This window comes from Lepidochelys kempii, chromosome 10 (assembly GCF_965140265.1).
Source record: "Lepidochelys kempii isolate rLepKem1 chromosome 10, rLepKem1.hap2, whole genome shotgun sequence".
NCBI classification, from domain to species: Eukaryota; Metazoa; Chordata; order Testudines; family Cheloniidae; genus Lepidochelys; species Lepidochelys kempii.
In genome coordinates, this window is record NC_133265.1 from 7,672,624 (window position 1) to 7,697,634 (window position 25,011).

General features: G+C 62.6%; 1 protein-coding gene across 3 annotated transcripts; it reads left to right on the plus strand.

Annotated features, from left to right (window-relative positions):
- Window positions 1–836: 836 nt before the first annotated feature.
- On the plus strand, window positions 837–25,011 carry SREBF1 (sterol regulatory element binding transcription factor 1). 3 transcript variants are annotated; one of them, XM_073361834.1, is made up of 19 exons: window positions 837–1,225; window positions 12,747–13,178; window positions 13,896–14,068; window positions 14,175–14,315; window positions 15,104–15,322; window positions 15,730–15,844; window positions 16,299–16,495; window positions 16,906–17,107; window positions 17,720–17,889; window positions 18,565–18,826; window positions 19,172–19,338; window positions 19,770–19,938; window positions 20,434–20,542; window positions 20,881–20,990; window positions 21,342–21,474; window positions 21,789–21,951; window positions 22,690–22,875; window positions 23,089–23,200; window positions 23,838–25,011. In XM_073361834.1, the coding sequence occupies exons 1-19, from the start codon at window positions 1,120–1,122 to the stop codon at window positions 24,059–24,061; spliced, it is 3,390 nt and encodes a 1,129-aa protein (XP_073217935.1). In that variant the 5' UTR covers window positions 837–1,119; the 3' UTR covers window positions 24,062–25,011. The 3 variants fall into 3 exon arrangements, with proteins under 3 accessions (XP_073217935.1, XP_073217936.1, XP_073217937.1); XM_073361835.1 differs by having other exon boundaries at window positions 13,899–14,068; XM_073361836.1 differs by lacking the exon at window positions 837–1,225 and adding an exon at window positions 5,619–7,823.

The following is a 25,011-nucleotide window of genomic DNA, read 5'->3' on the forward strand; positions in this document are numbered from 1 at the left end:
AAGGGGGGTAGCAATTCCAGCGTGGTTTTTTTTTCCTAGTAAAAGGCTCCTGCAGCGTACGCGAGGCAGCCTGTGGCTGCCCCCAGCTCACCCCCCGGGGCTGTTTGCTGCGGAAAACGGTGGGTGGGACGGACAGAATAGACCGGGATAGGGAAGCTGCCTGCAGAAGCAGAGGGGGCTGCCTGGAATCGTATATCCCCGACGTAGCCTTGCACCTCGGCTCGCTACGACTGGCAGGGGACCGCCGCTTGCATCTTTTCCCCCTTTCGGAGCCTCTGCGCTGCAGTCACAGAGATTAGACAAGCATCAGCCACGCGGCGCGGTTTTTTACTGGCAATGCAGCCGCACTGCAATGTATATCGGGGGAAGAGTAATTTTACCCCGGTGAAAAGAAAGAAACGCAGCGCCAACCCCCCAGGCCATGAAATTCCGGGCGTGCTGGGTCCTGCGCCCCGCTCCCCCGGACGGGGCGCCCCCGCTGGTCGCCCCGCGGACGCTGCTCGGTGCATGGGGGAGAGGAGGCTCGGGAAGCGCCGCTGCTCTCCCTCCGGCGGGACACAGGTCCCGCGCCCCATTGCACGCGGCCGCCAGAAACCCCGCAGCAGCCCTGCCCCTTGCATCCAAAATCCAAACCCCAATCCCGCGGCTGCAATGGGCCTCTTCCTCCTGGGGCACCCCCGCGCCTGCTCCCCTCCCGCAACTGTGCCTCGCGGCTGCCGGCTCCCTTTCTGGCCGGCAGCCGGGGGAGGGGCAAGGGTGCGCCCGCCCTAAAAGGCTGTGGCTGTCAATCAGGCAGCGGAGGCGGAGCCAGAAGCTGCGGCTCCGCCCCCCCGGCCCTCCCCAGTAGCAGGTTTGAGCACAGTTCAATTGAGCAACTTTTTTTCCCCCCCCCGCCCGTCCCCAGCCCCAGCCATGGAGGTGGGGGCCGCGGGCAGGCTGCGGACGCTGCCCATAAGTTGGGCTGCTCGTGTTTGCTGCTGAGTGGCTTGTTTCCATGGGCTTCTCCGGGGGAAGGATTTGTTAGCAGGAAAGGAAAGGGGGGGAAGCCCCCAGAGCCCAGCAGCACCCGCCAAAGTGACCCCCCCAGCCAGGGGGGGACACTGCCCTGCAGAGCCGACAATGACCAGCCTCGGCTTTGATGACACTTCTCTGGACAGCCTGGACCCCTCCTTGACTCTCCAGGAATCCAGCGAGATCGCCACCGCCCTGCTGAGCGACATCGACGGTGGGTAGCGGCCAGGCAGAGCTGGGGCCCAGGAGTGGGCATGGCTGGGGGGGGGGGGGGCAGCGCCTGGGGCAATGGACAGCTGGGTCCTGACCCAAGTCCCTGCTGAATGGCGGCTCAGCCCAGGCCTGGGGGCAGGGAGGAGCCGGGAGGGGGTGTATGGGGGCTGAAGGCTCCTGTGAACCCCGGGCGCCTGGCTTAGGCAGGGGGGCTGGGTTTCATTTCAGTGCTTTTTACACTTCGGCGTGGTGGGGGTGGGAGGGTTTCTTTGGTCCCCTCCCCCCAGTCCTGCATCTTGGCCCCTTCTAGCCCCGTGGCTCTGCGTTTCTAAGCTCCGGGATGAAGCCGCTCACGTCGCACACGTGTGTGTATGCGAGAGGGGCAGCGATCCGCAGGCGGGCACCGCATTTCGGGGGTTCTCTTCTCCCTCGCTTGGGTGGGGGGCTGGGTGCATGGGTGGGGGCGGGGAGTTTCTGTGATTTCCGATCACGCTGGGGGCTCCCCATGTAATTACTCCCTGATAGATTTTGATTTTAGGAGCCTGCTGCTGTCCCCGGCTGCAATTGGGGTGCACGCTCGGGGAGGGGTGCAGCCGGCTGCAATTGGGGTGCACGCTCGGGGAGGGGTGCAGCCGGCTGCAATTGGGGTGCACGCTCGGGGGGCTCTAGCCGGCTGCAATTGGGGTGCACGCTCGGGGGAGGGGGGGCTGCAGCCGGCCGTGCTGGGCCCGGCTCGGAAGCCAGGCCCGCTAATAATAAACCCAGCCCGGTCCCCAGGGGCGGGGACGCTCCTCGGGTGGCTCCGGGCTCCGGCTCCGCGCCCGCCGCTGTGCGGAGTGGTTGCTCCCCAAGCCCCGCCCCCTTTGCTCCCCGGGGGCGCTGACGTCAGCGGGAGGGTTACTCTCGGTCATTTCCCTCTTGCCGAGGAGAGTTCAGGCGCGAGCGCGCGGCCGGCCTGCAGGCGGCGGCGGGGGCGTGGCCCGAGGGCTGGGGGGGCGTGGCCCGATGGCTGGGGGGCGTGGCCCGTGCCCCCAGGTCGGGCATCCATCGCTGCCTCCCTCCAGGGAGCAGCCCTGCCCCTGAGCCCCTCTCTCTGCCCGCTCTGCGCAGTGCCCACTGGCTTCCCAGAGAGCCCCCCCCCCCGCTGGAGACCGGGGGCACAGTGCAATGGGCAGCCCCCCAGCAGGGCCGTGGGGAACCCTGGTGGGTGGTGGGGACCTCGAGCGGGACGTTCGGTCACTGGCCCCTGTGCCCGGGATGCTTTGGGCAGCCTAAAGGCGCTTGGCAGAGCTCAGCGCGGCGGGTTCGAAATGCAGCATCACCGGTTCGCCCCGCACCCTGCTCCTTTGCGAGCCCAGGTGGGTCCCGCGAAAGGCAGCTTGCAGCCTCCCCGGCCGTCGTGACACCTCAGGAGGCTCTGCTGTGGTTCGGGCTGCCCAAGGGTCTCCGTCAGAGCCTGCGGTTCGTATGGGTCTTGTTTATTTCGGGAGAGCCCAAGAACGGGTCTCATCGTGCTAGGCACTCTCGGGAGCGTTCGCCTCGGGAGCTGCGGCTCTCCAGGCCTGGACTGTGTCTGGATTAGATTTGATGTCATGCCATTTTTTGTGTTCAGGGACAGTGGGGATGAGGGGGCCCATTTGGGCAGGGAGAACCCCCAAAGTAATCATGGGTGGGTGGAAGGGCCGGATCCAAAGCCCAGTCTGGGCAATGGGAGGCGTTCCGGTGACTTTGGATCAGGCCCTAAGTGAGCTTGGTTTAACAGAGATGACATTCGTGTGCTTCTGCACGCTCAACCCATCCTTTCCGACATTCGTCAGTCCAGGAGTGTCGTCGCATTCTGGTTTTGTGAGTGATCTGAAGCACCTGGTTCACTTCCAGCAGGCGCTGCATGTCTAGCTAGTCAGAAGGTGCATTTTGTGGCTCAGAGGGGCACCTGTGGCAAGCTGCTGGAGCTTGTGAGGTGCTTAGGGCAGCTAGCTGTGGAGAAAGGCATGCATGCGGGTGTTGGACTTGTCAGCTGAGTTTGTCAGTGGTGGAAGGCAATTTCTTTTTCTGCCTCCCCAAATTAAAAGCAAACAAACTGGAAGATAACCTGCGAAGAGGGCGCTTTAATCAAGCAGTCAAAGGCAGGAGGAGATCAATGGCTGGAAGACACTGGACTAATCCAAAGTGCAGATAAGGGGCACCTTTTTAACAGTGAGGGTAAACAGCTGGCCAAGGGAAGTGGTTGCCTCTCTGTCACTTGGCTTCTGTGGGTGAAATTCTGCCTCTGTTGGAGTTTTGCCATCGATTTCAATGGGGCCTGGGGCTTCACCTTTTAACTCCAGGGTGGATGTCTTTCCAGAAGACTCACTCTAATTCAACCACAAGTTTAACGGGTTTGATGCAGGAATCTCTGCGTGGAATTGTCCGCCCTGCGTTCTGCCAGAGGTCAGGTTAGATGATCACTGCGATCCCTCTGGGCTTTAAAATTGGTGGAAAAGTGACAGTTAAATGCAATCTGAAGTCTGTGCGGTCTGTCACTCAAGTGGAGGATTGCTCAGAGCTAAACCTTCTGCCGTGTTGCCTGGCTGGTAGTTTATATTCTCTGAACGAATAACAAAGAGCAATACATTAAGGGTTACATTTAACGTTGGAAAGAACGTGGTGAGTGTGTGGCTAATGTGGCAAAGTTTTAAGGTTGCTCTGGCAATATTAACTCCTACCATCATCAGCCTTCTGGGGGGTTAATTTCACAGCTTAATGATGCAATCATGCTGGCTTTTTACATTGACTATCCTTGAGAAGAAGATTAGTAAAAGGCAGTTATGTTATATGGTCTATGTACTGCACATCCATGGGGTCCAAGCTGTGGAGCGGAGAGCCAGAGGAGAGGGAGCTTTGGATCTGGCATTTGTGGTCCAGACCCACCTCCAGTTCATTGCATTCTATTAGACAGTAAAACCTGCCTTCATTAACTACGCAAAGGACCTCCTGCCCCCCCATTCCCTGCCGTATAGTCAGAGGTTTGGGGCATGTGCCCTTTTGCAAAAGCTGGAGCAGGTGTACGCTCACTATGGCCCTGATCCTGCAAGCTGCTGCACCTGGGCAGACCCTGACCCGCTTGCTGAGTCAATGGGGGCTCTGGCTGAGGGTGTACTGCGCTGACCTTTTTTGAAAGGGGTGCTTGCGTGGGTTCCCTGAGCACTGTGAATAGGTCACCCCTGGGGCCCTGCTCCTACGGCAAAGCTCCCGCTCCGTGGCGTAGGCTCAGGCAGGTGACCTCCAGCATTCCAAACATCAGAAGATTTCCCCCCCCTCCCACCTCCTCCAATCAGTGTGAGAGCTGGGGAAAGGCAGGGGCTGTTCAGTGGGTTCCTTCCCGCCCCCCGGCCCTGTGCACGCTTTGTCACGTATGAAACGGGCACTTTTGTATTCGCTCATATGTGAGTCATGTATGCCCAGCACCAGCCTCACCCCATTGATTGAGTGCATTCAAGGGGCCCTGTTGTTCTGGGCACTGCAGTGAAAGGCAGCCCCCGCCCACGGAGCTAGCAGGCTGACTAGGGCCGAGCCATGTCGCTTGGGTGGCATTCATAAATACAATGAACCCTGCCGAGAGGCCACCCGTCCTGCCTGGGCAGCTCCCATGAGGATCTCTTCTCCCCATGATCCGCTCCGGCATCTTCCTTAGGAGAGCCCCTTGCTGTGCACACCCCCTGCCTCAGCCCCTTAAGACTGTCGTTTCTTTCGGCCCCTCCCTGCCCCATGGAAGCTGCTGGCAGGACATCTGACGCAACCATCCTGCAGAGTTGTGCGCTGCTGTGCCAGTCACCTCCGTGCATCTCCTCACTAGCCAGCCTGTCTTGGGGGTTCTCCCCAAGCTCCAGCAGAGCTGCTCAGAGATGGGGACAGGTTGTTTCTGCCAGTGCCGATAGGAGCTGTGCTCACCTGCAAGCTTGGCTTGCTCTGAGGTAGCCTGGCGTGGTTCCTCCAAGCAATGAGTAATCCCGAAGGGTTGGCTGCTGTGGCTGTGGGCTGGGTAGGCCCCCCTGGAATTAGGGGGAGCCCTGCTGAGGGTGTGGAGAGCCCTTGATGTGAAGCTGGAGCAGGCAAGGGCTCTTGCCATCAACGCAACGGCAGGACTTGGGGACAGAACGGTAGAGGAGCGGGCTGACCTTTGCAAGGACTTGGGCAGCATTGCATTGTGGAGTCAGGAGCCCGGGTTGACTGCCACTGCCTTGCTGTGTGACCGTGGGCTAGTCACTCCCACTCACCTTTGCAAATCTCCTTGAGAGCTGCACAGGGAAAAGCACTTAGGGCCTGATTTTCAAAGGTGCTGAGCCCCCAGTGCTCCGCTTGATGGCCGTAGGAGACCTGGACACTCAGCATCTGTGGAAATCACTGAGTGCCAGGTGGTTACCTCACTCTCAGGGGAAGGATGGGTGCATCAGCAGCCTCTTCCGACGCCGTGAAGAATTGGGAGCTGGCCCAGAGACAGTGAACCCCAGCCTGGCACCCGTGGGCCTTGCAGGGGGCTGCATTTGCTCTTTTCCCTGGCGGGGGTGATTGGTGGAGCAGAACTCACTCTCCCCTCATGTCAAGCTGACATCCCGGCATTCACCAACGTGGGTACGATGCCCAGATCTGTTTTAGATGAGAGATTGACAACAATCTCTGAAAAGAAAACGTGCCCTCCTGCTGCCCGGTGAAGTCAGAAGGTAACTTCCGATCAACTGCAATTCAACCGTGGACTTTGTCCCAGGGCAAAGGGCTTGCCCTGTTTCAGAAATGCTGCACAGCTGGTGCTGTTATCTCCAGGAGCAAAGTGTGACTAAATTCCTGGCAGGGCTTCAGTTTTGATGCAGATGTCAGCGGTGTGCTTTTAGTCCCATGCCATGGGCCAGATCCCCATTAGGTCAGTTGCATTCTGTCTGTTAAATTCCTCCCCTCTTCTGTTTTTAGTGCGCTGCAGTGTCCTTTACTCCCTGTTCTAAACTGTTGCTGTGCGCGGTTAGTAGCTGCCATGTTTTGCTCCAGAGGTGGCTGCATTTTGGTGATGCTAGGGAGAATGCCATTCCTGGTTATAAATAGCTTGTTGGATGCAAGGTGCTTTGGCAGTGTAAGACTATCCCATTTCACGTGCTCCCACTCCATGGCTGGCTGGGATGACACACGTTCCCAAGGGGGGACGAAAGACAAGGGGGAATGAGGATAAAAGGGTGGGGAAGAGCTAAAGTGTCTGAACTAGGCTATTTTGCCATCCATGCCCTTTACCCCTAATCCTCACAGCACAGCAATGTGGGGGCTGGGGCTCCACCTGGGATCCTGGACAGAGCAGTGTGGTGTTTGGTGGGCAGAAATGAGGCATTGTGGGTATCTTCGGAGGAGTCCGGCTGCATTTCTCCTGGGTCCTGGTCACCTGTTGAGAGAGGAGTGGGGCATGAGCACACAGGCGGTCGAGATGGGTGGCTCAGGCCAGGGAGCTGAGCAGAGAAGGGTCAGAGCTACCTGAGTACGAGGGAACCAACAGGTTTTATCTGACCCTCGAATGGCGCGAGGACTTGCCCCTTTGGTCCAGTGTCATTCCCTATGGCCTTTGGTTCCACGCAGTCGGTATCGGCACCCTCTGGATTGTGTTTTCCTTGCTCTGATGCAACAATAAAGAATTTCTCTGTTGTGGAGTCAGCCATTCCCCCCACCTGCTTCCCCCCCCCCCCCAGCTGGGGTGACCTAGGCTCTCCTGCCCAGTCAGACGTGCCACGCAGTGCCCTCGCTGGATGTGGAATGCCCGCCGACCGCACGGAAAGCTTAGGGTGACCATATTTTCCCAAAGGGAAAAAGGGACACTCCACAAACCTCCCTGCTTAGCCAGTGTGGCATTGGGGGAAGGACCCGTTTGGGAAACGGATGTGGCCACGCGCGCAGGCTATGTCCCCTTGCCCCGCACGGAGATGGGGCACCCAGCTTCTAGCCCTGATGATTGGCGTTGGCTTGAAAGACACGGGGCCAAATGCCTTTGCCCCGAGCGGGCAGGGTCTGCCCTCCGCTCTACCCACTGTCTGATCCCCGAGCCGTGAGACCGGAGGCAAGATCCTGGGATCCGCCCTCGCTAAGGGGGTGGGGGGTGCAGCTGTGTCAGATGGAAGGAGAGAAACAAGGCACTGCAAGGCAGCATCCTTCAAAAGCGCCTGGCTCCCAAGGGGTTAACTGTGAATGACCGAGAGTAACCCCGGCTGGCAGCGCCGGGGTTAAGGCAAACGGCCTGGAGTAACCCAGCGCCATTCACCTTGGAGGCTGCGCGGGGAGGCCCAGGCTGTCTGGGGGCGGTTGGCAGGGCCGGATAGCGAGGCCAGGCAGGCAGGCGCCGATTGGCGGAGAGGGATCACCTCATGCAAGGGCCGTGATTCACAATTCCACCCGCACTCCTTCCCCGACGGCTGGGGAGGCGGGACAGAGCGGGCGGGAGGCTCACGGGTTTGAAATAACCACACACCGCCCCGCTGCCCAGACTCTGCCACCCTTCTCCCTCCAGCCGGCTGGGCTGATCTGGGCTCGTGGGCCCCGCGGGCGCCTGGCCTGTCCCTGGGCCGCGGCTGGGATGGAGTGCACTTTCGAAGGTATCTCCCCCCCCCACGCGCACACACTGCTTATTCGGTGCATATGGATTTCCAGATGTGCAGTCTGCTTCCCCCCCCCACCCCTCCCACCAGATGTGCACCCGCCTTGTGGGGAGACTGAGGCAGGGCATGTGGGCAAGTGTCCCCCTCCCACCCCCGCAGCGGGCGAGGGTCTGTTTGGGGCGGAGGCTGAAATCTCTCCTGCTTGGTTCCCTTGAATGCTGCCCTGTCAGGACAGGAGCCTGGGCCGACCGGAGAGCTGGGGACCCCCTTCTGTGGGGTGCAGCCCATTGTTGGTCTGCAGTGCTTGCTGAGCCCAGCCATCCCGGCAGAACTCCAGAGCCGCTGGCGTGGAGTCACAGCAGCGCCTGGCCCTGTCCTTTTGGAAGTTGCATTGAGGAGGGGGAGGGAGGATCGCGCAATTCTACAGGCGGCTGAGTCTGGGGAGTGTGGGGTGAGCGAATGGTAGGAGAGGTGGGGAACTACTCACCTGTAATGAGTGACAGCCTGTCTCCTGCAGCATCCACTCACTCAGGGACTTTACTGGGCTGCAGGCTGTTGTATTTTGCCTGAGTCTGTCACTTTCCTTCCAGCAGCCCCCAATCCATGTCCCCTCTGCCCTCACACCTGCTTCCTGAGCTCTCCTCTCTCGCTCTGTTTGGAAAAAGACATTTACAGCGTCCCTATAAAGCGGAATAAACGTGTTTGTAGAAGGGTGGAGTGGGGGGCCGTTACCCGGCAATTCTTCAGTGACCACCTGGAAATGCTCCGTGCAAGACCTCTGAATTATGCCACAAAACCCTGGTGAAGGCCACATTGGAAACAGACAGACTGCATGCTCCATAGTGTGTGTCTGTGTGTGTGTGAGAGAGAGAGAGATTGCATTATAAGTATCTAATCACACTATGTGATCTCAAATAGACCATAACCCCTACTGTGTGCTTCCTAGCCATGCATGCTGTGTATTGTGTTATAATTGTATAATGCTGCTCTGTGCAGATATACAGACTCAGAGTGCAGCTGTTTACTACCTGCACTGAGGTTCTGCCCAGCACTATACAGGTATGATCACAGCAGGGACAGAAGTTACCCAAGCAGTGCTAAGCTCTGGCATAGCGTTACAAATCTGGCCTGATTGCAGCTGTGGCCTTTTTGTGTAGCAGGGAGATGTGAGCAGCGATCTCATGCGGCGGGGGGGAGCTAACGTAGAGGTCGGAGCAGGGGCCTGGGACCCAGGACATCTGGCTTTTGCTGACATGGTTCATAAACTGAAGCAAGTCACCTCAGCCAACATTTCCAGCCTGGTTCTGGGTGTCTCCAATTTTGGGAGCCTCAGACGACAACCACTCCGTGCCTCAGTTTCCCCATGCACATGGTGAGGACAGCGATAGCGACCTATCTGGTGGCTGAGCTGGAAGTATCAGTTGGGTAAAAGCCAGCAGAGAAGGCACCAGGGCAGTGCACAATGTTATTAATGGCTGGAGCTAATTGGAGCAAAGCCTTAGGTGTCGGAAAGCTGGGTTCCGATGGAGATAGGCCACTGGCTCAGCGTGTGACCGGGGACCATCTCCCCGTGCCGCACTCGTAAAATGTGGTGAAACAAACCAGCAGCTACTGCTGCGCGGGAGTGGAGTCGTCCAAGGTGAACAGATGCCACGAGAGAGCGCACGTGGCCTTGCTGGCTGCAGCTTTCTCCTTTCCCTGCTGATGCCTGCCCATCTGGTTTCAAGGAACAGCTTAGACCAGGGGTGGCCAACCTGAGCGTGAGAAGGAGCCAGAATTTACCAATGGACATTGCCAAAGAGCCACTGTAATATGTCAGCCGCCCCCCATCAGCTCCCCCTGCCCCGCTCCCGGCGCCTCCTGCCCACCGGCAGCCCCACCCAATCAGCACCTCCCACTCCCTCCCCACACCTCCCGATCAGCTGTTTCCTGGGGTGCAGGAGGCTCGGGGTGGAGAGTGAGGGCAGTGCAGGCTCAGGGGAGGGGGCGGGAAGGGGTGGAGTGGGGGCAGGGCCTGTGGCAGAGCCAGGGGTTGAGCAGCGAGCACCCCCTGGCACGCTGGGAAGTTGGCGCCTGTCGCTCCGGCCCCGGAGTCGGTGCCAATACAAGGAGCCGCATAGTAACGTCTGAAGAGCCGCATGCGGCTCCGGAGCCCCAGGTTGGCCACCCCTGGCTTAGACTCTGCCTCCTGCAGCCAGCAGAGCAGGTTCCAGCCCCCGGCCCCTGTGGCAGCCTTGTCTAGGTTGGGAGGGAGGGGCGGCTCCCAGGGTCTGGGGGAAGAACGTAGCTCTCGAACTCAGGTTTGCTCTGGACGTCCAGAGTGTGCGTTTCTCGCACACCTGCCAGAGGCTAGAATAGCGTCGTCGTGGATTCTGCCCCTTTCCCACCTGATGGCTGGGTGTCGTGATGGAGTAGCCCCCCCGCCCTCCCAAAATGTTGGCCCGGAAACTCTGCCATGGCAAATGAATGTGAGCACCGAGGGCTGCGTTTACCTGATGGGGAGCCCTGTCCCCTGCTTAGTTGGAGCAGCCTCAGGGCGGTCTAGACAGGAGGGTTGCCGGCCCTCTCACACTGCAGGTCATGAGCTCATGCTGTGGGCACCAATCCTGGTCCCTGCCCCACACTCCCTCTGCAGAAACCAGGACGCCAGGCTCCATGGATCAGGGAGAACTAGGGCAGCCTGCAGGAGACAGCAATACATAATGGGATGGGCCCAGCTGACTGGAGACATCTCCTCTGCTCCGTGCCTGGGCTGTGAGTTTCCTTTCTGGAGGTACAGGATTGACATGGCTCAGACCCGGATTCTCCCCGCCACCTCCTAACCGCCTGCAGCTCCCCAGCGCTGTCTGCAGAGTGGGCCTGGCCCCCAGGTGCTTTGCTCCAGTGTCGGTGTCATCAGGACATGGGGTCACAGCTGAATTTACACCAGAGAAATCTGCGACAGGGGCACTGAGCAGCCAATTGTGGGGCTGGGGAAAGGAGAGGGGCGGGGGTTGGGTTTTTTTAGTTGGTCAAAAAAGCCTCTGGAAACCTGAAGCAAAGCCCAGAAGGGGCTGTAAGTAGCAGGAAGCATTGACTCAGCCTTCCATATCTACAGGAGAGGGGGGGTGATGGCTGCTGGGCTGGGACACGCGCGACCTGGGTTCAATTCCCTGCTTTGCTGTAGACTCCTTGGGTGAGTCACTGAATTGCTCCGTGCCTTGGTTTCCCCTCTGTACACCGGGACCAGGACGATAATCTTGCTTTTCCCCTTCCCGTTGTTGGTTTGTAAGCTCCGTGGGGCTGGAGAGCAGAGCTCTGTCTCTCATCGTGTGTACGTAGAGCCCCTCAGCCAATGGGCTGTATTGACTGTATGTGCTACTGTAATACGGAAAACAATAATAACCCTGCCCCATCTGCAGCCCGCGCAGGACTGGGCCTGCAGCCCCTGCTCCAGCCCACGCAGGGGGGCTGCCCCTCCCTTGGGGGCTTGTCAACAGCCCAGGTCGTCTCACTCCTGTTCATTGTTTTCTTGCCATTCAGCCTGAGGGTCCCGTTAGTTCCCCTGCAGGTTGCGATGGGGTAGAAGCCAGGCCCAGCTCCCTTGCTCGCTTGCGTAGCCCCCTGTGAAGCCAGGGCAGCAGCCCACATGAGGAAGGGCTGCAGGATCGGGCCCTCTGGGGTCCGGCTGGTCATGGAGCAGCCGTAAGAGGAGGGGTGAGATTTTAGATCCTCCCCATTGCAGCTCCCTGTGTCTCCCACTTCTTGGCTGTATCCCGAAGGGTCTCCCCGTGGCGGCTGGTCTTCAGGCTCCCCCTACTGGCAGATGCCGTTGTCACACCCACAGCTGAGATGCCAAGGACGGTACCTGGCTCCCCTGGGCTGGAGCGCTGTGCGTGGGTGGTGTGTACAGGGCTCAGGCGGGCTGGGCTGGGCCCAGCAGGGCTGAAGGCTTTCGGTCCAGCCTGCCATGCTGGGCTGTCATTTTACCCCCTCGAATTCCACACACACACACACACACACAGAGTCCTGTGTGTGGCACTGATGCTGCAGCTGGGGGCAGTTGATGATGGGGACTTTGGCAGCCCGGCCCTGCAGCCACCCATGAGGAGCCCCTTGAGGAGCCCGGCCTTCACCCCCACACGCCGTCACTGAGCGCTGGCGGCTGGGACCCCGATGGGCAGGCCGGGACGGAGGGAGCTTTAAAGCAAAGATGCCGGAGGCCAAAGGCAGCCTGAAGCCGTTGAATACAGAGGGATGACTGAACTGGGGCTGTGTGTCTCAACACGCCCTGCTCTGCCCATCCCAGAGCAGCCTGCTTGCCCTGCTGGGCGTGAGTGCGGGCAACCCCTGGGCATGAGTGCGGGCAACCCCTGGGCGGGAGGGTGGGCATGCCCCTGCTGTCACATTCAGTAGCCAGCGGAGGGTGCGAATGGGAACGCTGAGCACGCACTGTAAGACACAGCCTTTGGCCCCGGTTGCTGGTTCGGTCCAGCCCAGCAGGCAGTGACTGGGTCCTTGGGTGGTGGTGCCCCTCCCCACCGCTGAGATGAGTTTGCAGAGGTTCAGCCCAGTTCCTAAATGACAAAACCCATGGCTGGCACAAACACCAGGTTCAGCGGCGAGGCCAGGGTCCAGCAGGTCTTGGAGTTAGGTCATCTGTGCCAGCCCTGAGGCTCAGCTGCTGGGGCAGCATGGGGGAGCTGGCCTGGCTGGGGATACAAGGACGCCAGGTTCCCAAGGCCATTTAATCCAGCACCAGCGTCTACCCTGCTGGCAGTCTAATAACCGAGCTGGGTCTGGTTGCAATGTGGGCAGCCCTCACCCCGCAGGGTGTGTGGATCCCCATCCCTGCCAGCAAGCCCTGTAGTCAGGGGGACGTAGATCTCTGTGGTACGTGGGATCCCTCTCACTGCTGGGCCGGCTTGGGGTGTTTTCCAGACATGCTCCAGCTGATCAACACCCAGGACAATGAGTTCCCGGGCCTGTTTGACTCTTCATTCGACGCACCTGCCGCCCCGATGCCAGAGGCCAGCACGCCTGTGGGGCTGCCGTCCACAGCCGGCTCTCTCGACAGCTACCTGGGGCCCAGCCAGGCGCTCCCCTCCGCTCCCATGAGCATGTACCAGGTGCCCCCGCCACTGCAGAGCATCTCACCGCAGCCCCAGCTGAGGGCCGGGCCAGGCCTGACGGTGGCTCCTTCACCGGCGTCGGACATCAAGGAGGAGCCCATGGCGCTGTCTGCCAGCCAGCCCCAGCCTCCGCCCCAGCCGCAGCAGGGGGTGATGACAGCCCAGAGCTTCGTCCCGGCTTCCCAAGGCCAGTTCACTGCACAGCCCTTGCTGGGATACCAGAATCAGCACGGCTTCACTGGTGAGGCTCAGGATGGGGGGAGGGCCCCTTGAGGTGGGGCTGGGTCCCACTGAGCTCCCCCCTGTCTCCAGTGGGACCCCGAACTGGCCCTGAAAAGGCTGTAGTCTAGGGGGCAGCACTGGAGTGGAATCAGCTCCTGTAGATGCTGCGCTGTCCCCCACACAGGCCCATAGCTAATGCTGTAAGGGGTTAATTTAAAGGGCCGCTGTCAAGTAATTTAGACCTAATCTTTTGGCCTCAATTTTTTTCTACCCTGGGTGGGAATGTCCTTTTGGGTCTTTAAAAACATGAATTTATAAACCAAATTTTTCGTTTTTGTTTTGAAAAAAAGACGTGGGAGCCAGTGTTTATATAGGACCTATAATATTGTCACCTCTGCTACTGCCAGGGGAGCCAGCATGCAGAGTGCAAGCTGAGCACCAGTAATGGGGCCCTGAGGGGGATATCCCTGTGGGGGGGTCTGCTCAATGGGGAAAGGGCAAAATAGGTGGGAAGCGAGGGCTGTTTTCAAGGGTGTGATCAGCTCTGGCTGGACCCCTGGCAGAGTGTGGGGCGTGATGGGTGATTAACGTTCTCTGGAGCATCCTGAGTGAGGAAAGCAGAGGAGCTGGGCCCTTGGTCTGCCTGGCTGATGCAGGATCGTGGGCAGGCTGGGCCCCTGGAGTGTGGGGAGCAAGCTCCACGCTGCGTCTAACTCGCTCTCCTTTCTGCTCTCAGCAGTGCAGCCTGGAGGGGCTCCCCAGTCCCCGGCCAGACTCCCTCACTCCTCTCCGCAGATGCAGCCCGTCACCCTTCAGGCTCACGTCCAGAACATCTCGCCCCAGCAGCTGCTGGCCGCGGCCACCCCCGGCACCTCCCAAGCTGTCTCCTCCCAGATCCAGCAAGTCCCGGTAAGCTGGGGCCAGGAGCGTGGACAGGCAGCAGGAGATCCAGGCACTCCTGCTCCCCGAACTGGGGATGTGGGGCTGCAGCACTAACCCTCTACCCACCCTACAGGTCCTGCTGCAGCCCCACTTCTTCAAGGCTGAGTCCCTGTTCCTGACAGCTGTGAAGACGGACGTCTCTGGGGCAAAGACCTCCAGCCACACTTCGCTGGCCACCACGGCGGCCGTCCAGTCTGCCCCGCTGCAGGTCCCGGTAAGTGAAACCCTCAGGGGTCCCTGTGTGTGAGTCTCCCCCACAAACCCAAGTCTCCAAGCTGGATCTGCTGCTTGGCCTCAGGCCTGGGGTGAGAGCCAGTCAGCGGGGAGCTGGGAACAGACCCAGGGCTCCTGACTCCTGGACCCTTCCTCTATGTCCTCCCTTGGTGCGCAGCCAGGGCCTGGGACTGCCAGCCCCTCCAAGACAGAGCCGCTGGCATGGCTCATGGCACATCCCCCACCCCGCCATCTGCAGACCCCCGCTAAATGTGGAACCTTCCCTGGAGACCAGTAGGGGCTCGGCCAGTTAAAGCCATAGATAATATCTGGGACGGGGGTCAAGGCATCGGCCAATCGCAAAAGCAAAGCTCAGGTCCCAGCCCAAAGGGGACGAGCTCGGTGGGTCTCAGCAAGCTCCACATCTCAAAACTAAAATGGAGCTGGACGCGATCAAATGTCAGCCCCAGAGTGGTTCATGGGTGGGAATGTCAGGAGGGGGCTGCGGGTTAGGATTGGGGGCAGCAGCAGAGCAGGGGGGCAGTGCTGGATTGGCAGGGGCTGCGGGTTGGATTGGGGGAAGCAGCAGAGCTGGTGGGGGTGGGGTGCAGTGGAGCCCAGGGCTGGAACAGCAGGGCAGGGGGCTGCTGTGGGTCAGGAGCCAGGCGTCCTGGCAGAGCTGTGGGGGGAGCTGCCTGGGGTAGGCGGAGGGGCTCTTTCCTCCCCCCACCCTGGCAGGGTGGGCATACTCCTTTCTCTGGCCGGTCCCAACGCCCTGCTCTCTCGCAGACCCTGGTGAGCGGAGGCACCATCCTAGCCACGGTGCCACTGATGGTGGATGCTGATAAGCTGCCCATTAACCGGCTGGTGGCCAGCGGGAAGCCAGCCTTTGTGCAGAACAAAGGCGAGAAGCGCACCGCACACAATGCCATCGAGAAGCGCTACCGCTCCTCCATCAACGACAGGATCATGGAGCTCAAGGACCTGGTGGTGGGCTCGGAGGCCAAGGTACCTGGGCAGCGGTGGGGCCTGTGGCGGCAGGGGGTGTCTGTCCCAAGACAGAAGCGCTCTGGTTCCCCGCTCCTTCCAGCTGCTGGGTTCTAGGAGGTGCTGCAGGCCGGGAGTGAGGGGCATCAGCAGAGCGGGCTGGGGGTACGGTGGGGCAGGGGCTGAAGGGACTCCTGCCTGTCCCTGCACTGCCTGGGTCTGGTGGCCATGTCCCCTGGTGCTACCATGACCCAGGCATGGCCGGTGGGTTGAGTTCTTCTGCAGGGACAGCACCTGACAGCAGTCGGCACGGGGGCGGGGGGAGGGCAGCATTGCCAGGGGCCACTCTAGACCTTCTCCCCGGGGTTGGCTGCGTCCGGCGGTGGGGGGAAGCTGTACCTGAGCGGCCGTGTCCCTCTCTCGGGCAGATGAACAAGTCGGCCATTCTGAGGAAGGCGATCGACTACATCCGCTTCCTGCGGCAGAGCAACCAGAAGCTGAAGCAGGAGAACGTGGCCCTCAGGATGGCCGCCCAGAAGAACAGTGAGTGCGGGGTGGCTCTCCCAGCTGGAGGGCCGGGAGGAGGGTTTGGGAGTTGAGGGACTTGGGAGTTGAACCCAGGTTATGCCACAAGTGAAGCGAGTTTGGTGGGTCTGAGCCTAGCCCCAGCAGAGGCCCAGGACTGCAGTAGCAGGTGTGAAGTGTCACGGGGGAGGCCGCTGGGCGGGGGGACTGCGTGAGGGCTGGCAGCGGGGAGATGAGGTATGGTGGCACTGTAGGGGAGAGGGGCAGTGGAGGGGTGCTGTGGGACAGGCCAGGCAGAGGGGCAGTGGTCGGGGAGGATGCTGTGGGGAACTGCCCAGCCTGGGGTGATGAATGCCCCAGGAGCCCAAGCCCATTGGAGAGTGGCACAAGATCTCCAAAGCCACAGGGCTGGGTCAGCCGCTTGTGGGGAGCTGTAAGCGGCAGCTTGTCCTCATGGCCCCTCTGCTTTCAGAGTCCCTGAAGGACCTGGTGTCCACGTGCCGCGGGAAGCCGGACGTGCCCATGGAGGAGATCAAGCCAGAGATGATGGACATGCTGACGCCCCCGCCCTCAGATGTGGGCTCCCCCTCCCACAGCAGCCCCCTCTCGCTGAGCAGTGGGAGCAGCAGCGACTCAGAGCCCGACAGCCCGCTGTTCGAGGAGACCAAGGTCCCGTGGCGGGGGGCGCTGGGCTGGGCAGGAGGCGGCTCTGGCGGGACCCCCGCCTGGAGCCAGGGGCTGGCGGGTGCCCATGCGGAGCTAGGGACAGTGGGGTCAAACACCTGACCCAGGGGCGAGCCCTAGCCAGGCTGCTTGCAGACAGTCCTTTGGCCTGGTCCATTACCCAGCCGGCAGACGTGGAGGCTCCTGTCGGATGCCAGGGCGTTTGGGGCAGGCCCAGCTTGGCTTGCCCTGGGTGAGGAGGTGACAGATCTGTGCAGCGCAGCCTGGCTCCCAACCTTTTAGGCATAGCTGGGTGCCTTTCACCTTCACGCCCTGATGCGCTCCGTGGGTGTCACCGGAGCAGACCCACCACCTGTAGCAAGGACTCACGCCCACCTCTGTGCTTGGGCTTTCAGGGGAAGGAGGAGCAGCAGCTGTCCACCGGCAGCCTGGGGATGCTGGATCGCTCGCGCATGGCTCTCTGCGCCTTCGTCTTCCTCTGCCTCTCCTTCAACCCCCTGGCCTCCCTGCTGCGGGGCACCAGCCCCGAGGGCGCCCCAGAGAGCGGGGCCTTCCCAGGCCCTGGCAGGACCATAATGGGCAAGCCGGATTCCATAGGTAAGTGCTGGGAGCAGCAAGCGGCCAGGCGCTTGGCCAGGGGATTTAGTGCTAGAGAGTGGCAATCAGGGCCAGAACCCCCAGGCCAGGTGGCTGGGGCCATCAGGGCCAGGCCGGAGGGGAGCAGGGGGCTGGGTGTCTGGGGCCATTGGGGCCAGGCCAGAGGGGAGCAGGGGGCTGGGTGTCTGGGGCCATTGGGGCCAGGCCAGAGGGGAGCAGGGGGCTGGGTGGCTGGGGCGATTGGGACCAGGCCGGAGGGTAGCAGGTGGCTGGGGCGATTGGGGCCAGGCTAGAGGGGAGCAGGGGGCTGGGTGGCTGGGGCCATCGGGGCCAGGCTGGAGGGGAGCAGGGGGCCGGGTGGCTGGGGCAATTGGGGCCTACCCAGAGGGTAGAGGGGCCTGAGTGCAGTCACGTGTCCAGGGCACTGGGAGGAGCAGCCAGTGCTGGCGGGGGGCCCTGTGTGTGGGGTGGGGCCCAATGGGCTGTGACACTCCCTGCTGAGTGATGCGGCCCGTAGCGTGGGGGACACTCCGGTCCATTGGTGGGGCCAGAGCTAGCTGTGACGTGTTGCTAACACCGTCCCCGCCGGCTCTCTCTGCGCCCTGTGCCCAGACGAGGCCTCAGGCTGGCCCACCCTGATCTTCTGGCTGCTCAACGTGCTGGTCGTGCTGGGAGCCTTCGTCCGGCTCTTCATCTACGGTGAGCCTGTCACCCGCCCCCACTCGGAGTCGTCCATCCTCTTCTGGAGGCACCGCAAGCAGGCAGACCTGGACCTGGCCCGGGTAAGGAGCAGCACTGGCTGGCTGCGCCCTGGGAAGGGGGCTCCGGGCTCCCATTGCCTCAGGGCAGGACCCAGCCCGGAGCCTTATGCATCCACCCCAGGTTGGCCCTGGTTTGATTTCTCCTTCCTACTCACTAGGCGATCAGCAGCTCCTAACAGCCAAAGCCCCGCCTCTCCCTGCCCCCTGGCCCAGCCCCACCCCCAATTCCTGCCAGACAAAGCCCCACCCCACCCTGCCCACCTGGCCCAGCCCCGCCCCCAATTCCTGCCAGGAAAAGCCCCGCCCCTCCCTGCCCACCTGGCCCAGCCCCGCCCCCAATTCCTGCCAGGAAAAGCCCCACCCCTCCCTGCCCACCTGGCCCAGCCCCGCCCCCAATTCCTGCCAGGAAAAGCCCCACCCCACCCTGCCCACCTGGCCCAGCCCCGCCCCCAATTCCTGCCAGGAAAAGCCCCACCCTGCCCACCTGGCAAGGCCCTACCCTCAATTGCCGCAAGGCAAAGCTCTGCCCCTCCCTGTCCACCTGGCACAGCCCTTCCCTGGCCCTGCTCCCTTGCCATGCCCTGCTCCCAACTTCCCAGGAAAAGCCCTGCCCTGCCAGAGGCCTGATATTCAGGAGGGGGATTCCCCACCCCGCAGGCCGTGCGTTAACACCCTGCATCCTTTCCGTGTTGCCAGGGGGACTTTGCTCAGGCCTCCCAGCACCTGTGGACGGGCCTGAAGGCCCTGGGCCGCCCGCTCCCCACCTCCAACTTCGACCTGGCCTGCAGCCTCATGTGGAACCTCATCCGCCACCTGCTGCAGCGTCTCTGGGTGGGGCGCTGGCTGGCCGGGCGGGCGGGCGGCTTCCGGCGGGACAGCGAGCTGAAGGCTGACGTGCGCAAGAGCGCCCGCGATGCCGCCCTGGTCTACCACAAGTTGCATCAGCTGCACATGACAGGTAGGGGGCACCTGCGGGCCTTGAGGGGGCTGTGATTACTGGGGGTTGGGCCAGAGGGATCCGGTCCCCCTTGGCGGCTGGAGGGGGGATTTGGGTTGAATATGTGGTTGCCCCATCCCTGAGCAGGTGCTGTGCCAGCCTTTCACTCAGCTGTGCCTGTGCCCCTCAGCCCCGCCCCGCAGCTCCCCGCCCCACCCCCCGCTATTCCAGCCCGTGCCGTGCACGGGGGAGTGGCACGAGCTCTCCAGCTGCTACCCCCCTTCCTCCCGCTCGCTCTGCGGGTGACCTGAGCCCGGTGTGAGCCCCCCAGTGCCAGGCTGATGTCCCACATCCCCTCGCCCGCAGGGAAGCACGTCGGGGGCCATCTCTCCGGCATCAACATGGCGCTGAGCGCCGTCAACCTGGCTGAGTGCGCCAGCAACACCGTCTCCGTGGCGACGCTGGCCGAGATCTATGTGGCCGCCGCGCTTCGCGTGAAGACCAGCCTTCACCGGCGTGTCCACTTCCTGGCGGTAAGGATGGCTCGGGGGTGGGGCTTGGCTCAGGGGAGGCGGGGCTCCTCCATGCCCCGCCCTCCCAGATTGCGAACACCAGCCCAGACCCACCCGCTGGGCTCCTTCTAGAGGGGACGCTACAGGAAGCATTCCCCGCAGTCAGAAACCCTCCTACTGCTTGGGGCTGCCTGGGGCCCATCTAGCCTGGCACCCCAGCACCACCTGCCAGGAACCTATCCAGCCTGGTAGCCGCACTGGGCCCATGCAGCTTGGTATCGCCCCTCCCAACCTTCCTGCTGCCTCAGACCCACCCCTAGAGCTGGCTGCCAGCTCTGGCCATGGCACTCTGCCCAGACAGCACCATCCTGCCTGGCTGCCCCTGGGGCCATGCAGCCTGGGCTCGGCCCCATCTCTCCCAGAGGGGCTGAGCCGTGTCTCTGCCCTCGCAGCGCCCCTTCCTGTGCAGCGCCCGGCAGGTGTCCCTGTCGCACAGCGGCACCGTGCCCCCGGCCATGCAGTGGCTGTGCCACCCTGTGGGCCATCGCTTCTTCGTCGATGGAGACTGGTCTCTGAAGGGCACCCCGAGGGACAGTATCTACAGCTCCACCAGCAACCTAGGTACCTGTCTCCCCACGTCTCACTGCCCAGCTCCGTCTCTGCGTGGCACCAGACGAGGACTGTGCCCGCATTCCCCATACTCAGCTCTGCCGATGCCCCCAATCCCGACCCACAGCTGCACCCGGGGTTCACCTGCGGCTCTGCCGACGCCCTTCGCCCCTGAGGCATAGACGCTGTGGCCTCTGTCTCCAGGAAAAGTGGGTCTCCGTCAGTTGACCTAAAGTGGGCCCTTGCCTGCCCTGCCCTTGGCATCAGGGTTGCTGGGCGCCCTGCCAGGCTCCAGCCTGCCCCTGGCCTTTATTAACACCGTGGTGCCTGGACCCCTGTGCAGCTCTGTGCCTGGCAAGGGCTCTGGGGTCTGGAGACCCAGCGTTTGGGCTCCAGTGCCCATGGTGGACACAGGGCCCCTCAGCTGGCTCCTCCCCCTAGCCAGGACGCTCATCCTCCCCCCAACCCAACTAACAGGCCTCTCTTGGCGCTTCCCATGGGGCCCAGTGGACCCCCTGGCTCAGGTGACCCAGCTGTTCCGTGAGCACCTGCTGGAGAAGGCCCTGTGCTGTGTAGCCATGCCGGACCCCAACCCGCCAGCGGCCCACAGAGAAAGGTAAGTACCAGCCGTGGGGCCCAGAGCAGGGATGCACCCAGCCTGCCAGCTCCTGGCTTCCTCCCAGCCTGCAGCACCCTGCCAGCGACCACTCAGTCCCCGTCCTGCAGGGATGTGGCCCAAGCACCCACCTGAGGGTCATGCCTGGTGGTCCCTCCCGCCAATGGCATTGCGCCCCCAGCAGGGCCCTGAGCACCTCGTCCCTGCTGCCAGCCCTCATCACCCAAGGCCCAGCTGCGCCCCGCAGCACCTCAAATTTCTGGGGTGGGGGCTGGGACCCAGGATGGTTCGCTCTCCTGGCAGCCGTCCCTAACTGCTCCTCTTCCCCTCGGCCCCAGGGAGTTCTCCGATGCCCTGGAGTACTTGCAGCTGCTGAACGGCTGCTCGGACACCGCCGGCACCCCCAGCTGCACCCTCTCCATCAGCTCCGGCATGGCAGCCAGCACAGGTGAGGCCATCGCTGACCGGTGCGGATGGGGGCAGGGGAGAGGGGCCCGGAGCCTGGCACGTGGCCTGGGGCCTGCCGCTGAGAGGAAGGGCTATAGCTGCAGTTGGGGCTCTGCATGGGCAACTTCCAGGAGCACGCGGCACCCGGGGTGTCCAGGCCAAGGTGGGCGTAGTGACCTAGGGGGGCTGTGAAAGGTACTGGCTGGAGATCCAAGGTGGGGCAAGTGGGTATGGGATTGGGGTGGGGGGCATCTGGGGGTGGGGGGGTGGGGGTCGGCCAGGGCAGGCGAGTGTCTGTTCCTCGCCGTGATAGGCTGGCTGATGCCATCGGTCCTGTGTACCCCGCTCACAGGCAGTGACCCCGTTGCCAAGTGGTGGGCGTCCATCGTCGCTGTGGCGATTCACTGGCTGCAGGGGGACGATGAGGCGGCCGAACGGCTGTACCCACTGGTGGAGACCATGCCGAGGGCCCTGCAGGTGTCAGAGTGAGTGTCTGCAGGGGTGAGGGGGTGCATCGCTGGGATGGGAACGGCACCCCCTTGGCACAGCGCTGAGCTCTGCAAGGGAAATGGGCCAGGGATCTCGGGGTTGGGGGGGTGACAGTGTCATGTGATCAGCTGGGCAGTCACATGATCTCCAAAAGGGGGTGCCCATTGCATCTCAGGGAGCCAGCTTTGGGGGTGAGGCCAAGAGACGGGGCAGCATTGAACAGGGGTCGGTTATCCCTGCCCCACCCCTCAGTGGTGGGAGACCCCAGCTGGGGGTACCATGATGACCGTTTCCCTCTCCGCTCATGTAGGAAGACCCTGCCCAGGGCTGCGCTGCACTCCTTTAAGGCCGTGCGGGCCCTGCTGGGGAAGCAGGACAGCAGCCAGGCCAGCCTGGGCCAGTGCGAGAAAGCCAGCGGCTACCTGCGGGACAGCCTGGGTCTCAGCTCGCCCGCCACTGGCACCCTTGACAAGGTGAGTCCCTGGCCTGTTCCCTGTGGCCTCGGTAGGGGGGTGGGTGTGACCACGGACTGTTCTCAGCCGTGTAACCGGACTCTCCCCTAACATGCACTGCATCCACTAAAAGACAGCCACCTCTGGGGCGAAGCACACAGCGCTCCAGGAAGCAGGTGCCGTATGCAGCGGAGCCATCTGGCTCCCTCAGGTCATGCATCCAGACGTCCCTGGGGCCCGGCACACCGGACACACACCTCTGCAGGAAGGGACCATCCAGAGGGGCGCAGCGCAGTGGCCGCAGCTGTGGTGCATTGTAGTTGCATTGCATGTGTGAGAATAGGTGTGCAATGCCCCTGCAGTGCAGCCCAGATGGGGCTTCTTCCAGCACCGAGCACCAGCCAGCAGCAAGGGGCCAGGGCAGCGGTGCCCCTGCTGGGCACTGGAGAGGGCTGCTGTCCAGCACCAAGCACCGGCCCTGGCAGACCCCAGGGAGACACCCCCAAACTGTAATTCCCTCGCACCAGCCATGGCCTCTCAACGGGGCATCACCGTAGCCACCAAGGAATTTGTAAAGGTGGGACCCAGATGGGCCAACCTGCTCCATGGCACCATGGTGGGAGGGTGGGGGAGGGTCAGGCCCAATCTCCCTGGGCCACGCCTGCTCCCGGTAGTGTCTCTGTGGGTGCAGCCCTGGGTGGCATCTGTGTCCCACACAGTCTGTCCCTCCCCCTCACTGGCGCCTCTCTCTCCCCCCAGGCAGTTCAGCTCCTCCTGTGCGATCTGCTCCTGGTGACCCGCACCAACGTGTGGCAGCAGCAGATGAATGTGAGCCAGCACCTGAGCTGTGTCTACCAGGCCTCGGCCCTCGAGCTGCGGGGCTTCCAGCAGGATCTGAGTAGCCTGCGGCGCCTGGCCCAGGCCTTCCGGCCAGCCATGCGCCGGGTGAGCCCTGGGGTGAGGGGCTTGCGGGGGGGGGGGGGGTCTGCTTCCCCACTCTGCTGAGCACATGCTTCCCACCGTGATCTGAGGTCCCGTGGCTGGCATTGTGCCAGAGCATGGGGATGGGGTCAAAGTCCTGGGGTGCAGACTCTCCCTGGGGGCTGGGCGGGCGCAGGGCTGTCCAGAGGCTGACTGTCTATGTGGGCTGCTCCCCAGGTGTTCCTGCATGAAGCCACTGCCAGGCTGATGGCCAGAGCCAGCCCCACCAGGACCCACCAGCTGCTGGACCGCAGCCTGCGCAGGAGAGGGGCTCAGAGCAGCAAAGAAGGTGAAGGGGGAGCCTGTGGCCCAGGTGGTCTGGAGGCAGCAGGGGGAAGGGTGCCCAGATTGCCTTCTGCCCCCCAATCTGGGGGGCTCTGCTGGGCTAGCAGGGACCAGGGCATGTGCCCAGCCCTGCCCTGGGGCTAGGAGGAGGATGCAGCCTCCATGGCCCTGTCTGCCCTGGGACTGCCAAGCGGTGCCAGCCGGGGGGCTGTATGGCCGCCCCTTATGAGAGGGGTTGAGACCCAGCAGCTCATGACATGGAGAAGTCCCACCAGGTTAGGGCATGGGTGGGACTGGCGGGCTGGGCTGAGGGCTGCGTGCCCCAGTGGCAGCAGATGGACCCAATTCAGCCTACTTTGTGCAGGGCTGCGGGGGGCCAGCCCCAGGCCAGTCCAGGGTGTAGGGATCAGCAAGGTTCCCCAGTGTGTGGCTGGCAGGGCTCACGCTCGAACAGGTGCTGGGACCCCGGGGGCGAGGGGCAGGACCAATCCCCCCGTCCGTCTTTGCACGTCCCCCTCTGCAACGGGCGCGTGATCGTGGACTGGGCCTTCCCCTGCACGGCCCTGTCCCTCCTCTTGGGCCCCTCTGTCCATGCTGGCGGCCAGCACTGAACCAGCTGGGCCCTCTGTTTGCTCTTGCAGCCGGCGAGCCGGAGAGCCACCCCACCCCACGGGAGCACGCTGAGGCCCTGCTGCTGGCTTGCTGCTACCTCCCGCCCAGCTTCCTCTCTGCGCCAGGCCAGCGTGTGGGCATGCTGGCCGAGGCCGCCCGCACCCTGGAGAAGCTTGGCGACAAACGGACACTCCATGACTGCCAGCAGATGATCATCAAACTGGGCAGCGGCACCACGGTCACCACCGGATAGCGCTGTGGCCAGAGAGCCGTGGACAGTGGGGATGGGAAGGCCACTGCTCCGATGGGACTGATCCAGTAATACCTGGCCCAGCTTGAGCTGCTCCATCAGGGCTGCTGTGCTGTGTCGTGGGCAATGTGTCTCTGCTTAATTGGCAGGAGTGTTAGTCATTACTGCTGGGAGGGGCTGGGAGCCAGGACTCCTGGGTTCTATTCCTGACTCTCTTCTCTGACCCTGGGCAAATCACCCACACGTGCCTCAGTTTCCCCACAGGTGTAATACACTTCCCTACCTCAGGGCGGTGCTGGCTGCCAAGGGGTGACACTGTGGACGAGGGGCTGCCTGGGAGCAGAGATGCTGTCTTGGCAGGAGGGAGGGGCGGGTGCTCCGTTGGTACGGTTTGACAGGCCGTGGGTGCCATGGGCTGGGCCCAAAGAGCCTCCAGCCCCTCCCCTGTGCTAGGGCCTGGAGTCCCAGCGGATCTCCTGCCTCACTCTCCAGCACGGCCCCCCACCCTGCCCCCTGCCCTGCCCCCGGTCTCCCTGCAATGCTGGGCACTGGGGTCCTCTAGTGGCACCTTCTCAGTATTGCATCATTGGTCCATTTCTCCAGCCCTTCTCCCTCGCCGCTGCTGCCCCTGCCTCTCCCCCACCGCCCGCCCTAGAGGTCCCCGGGGGAAGGCCTCTGGCCCCCTCCAGCAGCAGCTGGCAGTGCCTGCCCCGGTCGTGCACAGTGCTGGTGCTGGGCGTCAACTGCGGGGGCTGCAGGGAAAGAGAAGAGGGCAGGGCTGGGGTGGGGGGTGGCCCTGGCAGCGGTGCCTGCCCGGAGCCTGTGGGGGGCCATGTCCCAGGGCTCACAACGTTGCCCCCCGCCCTGCCCTGGCACCTTTGCCTGCGTTTCCTTTTTAAAGGTCATTTTCATAGTTGGAGAGTTTTGTACAGACGATTAAAGCTGCTTATTTA

Bases quoted from the DNA above. Each gene is read 5' to 3' on its own strand.
- SREBF1 (XM_073361834.1), top strand. From the start codon at position 1,120: ATGACCAGCCTCGGCTTTGATGACACTTCTCTGGACAGCCTGGACCCC. The intron at 15,323-15,729 runs GTACCTGGGCAG...TCTCTCGGGCAG, and splicing joins TGGTGGGCTCGGAGGCCAAG to ATGAACAAGTCGGCCATTCT. The intron at 16,496-16,905 runs GTCCCGTGGCGG...TTGGGCTTTCAG, and splicing joins CGCTGTTCGAGGAGACCAAG to GGGAAGGAGGAGCAGCAGCT.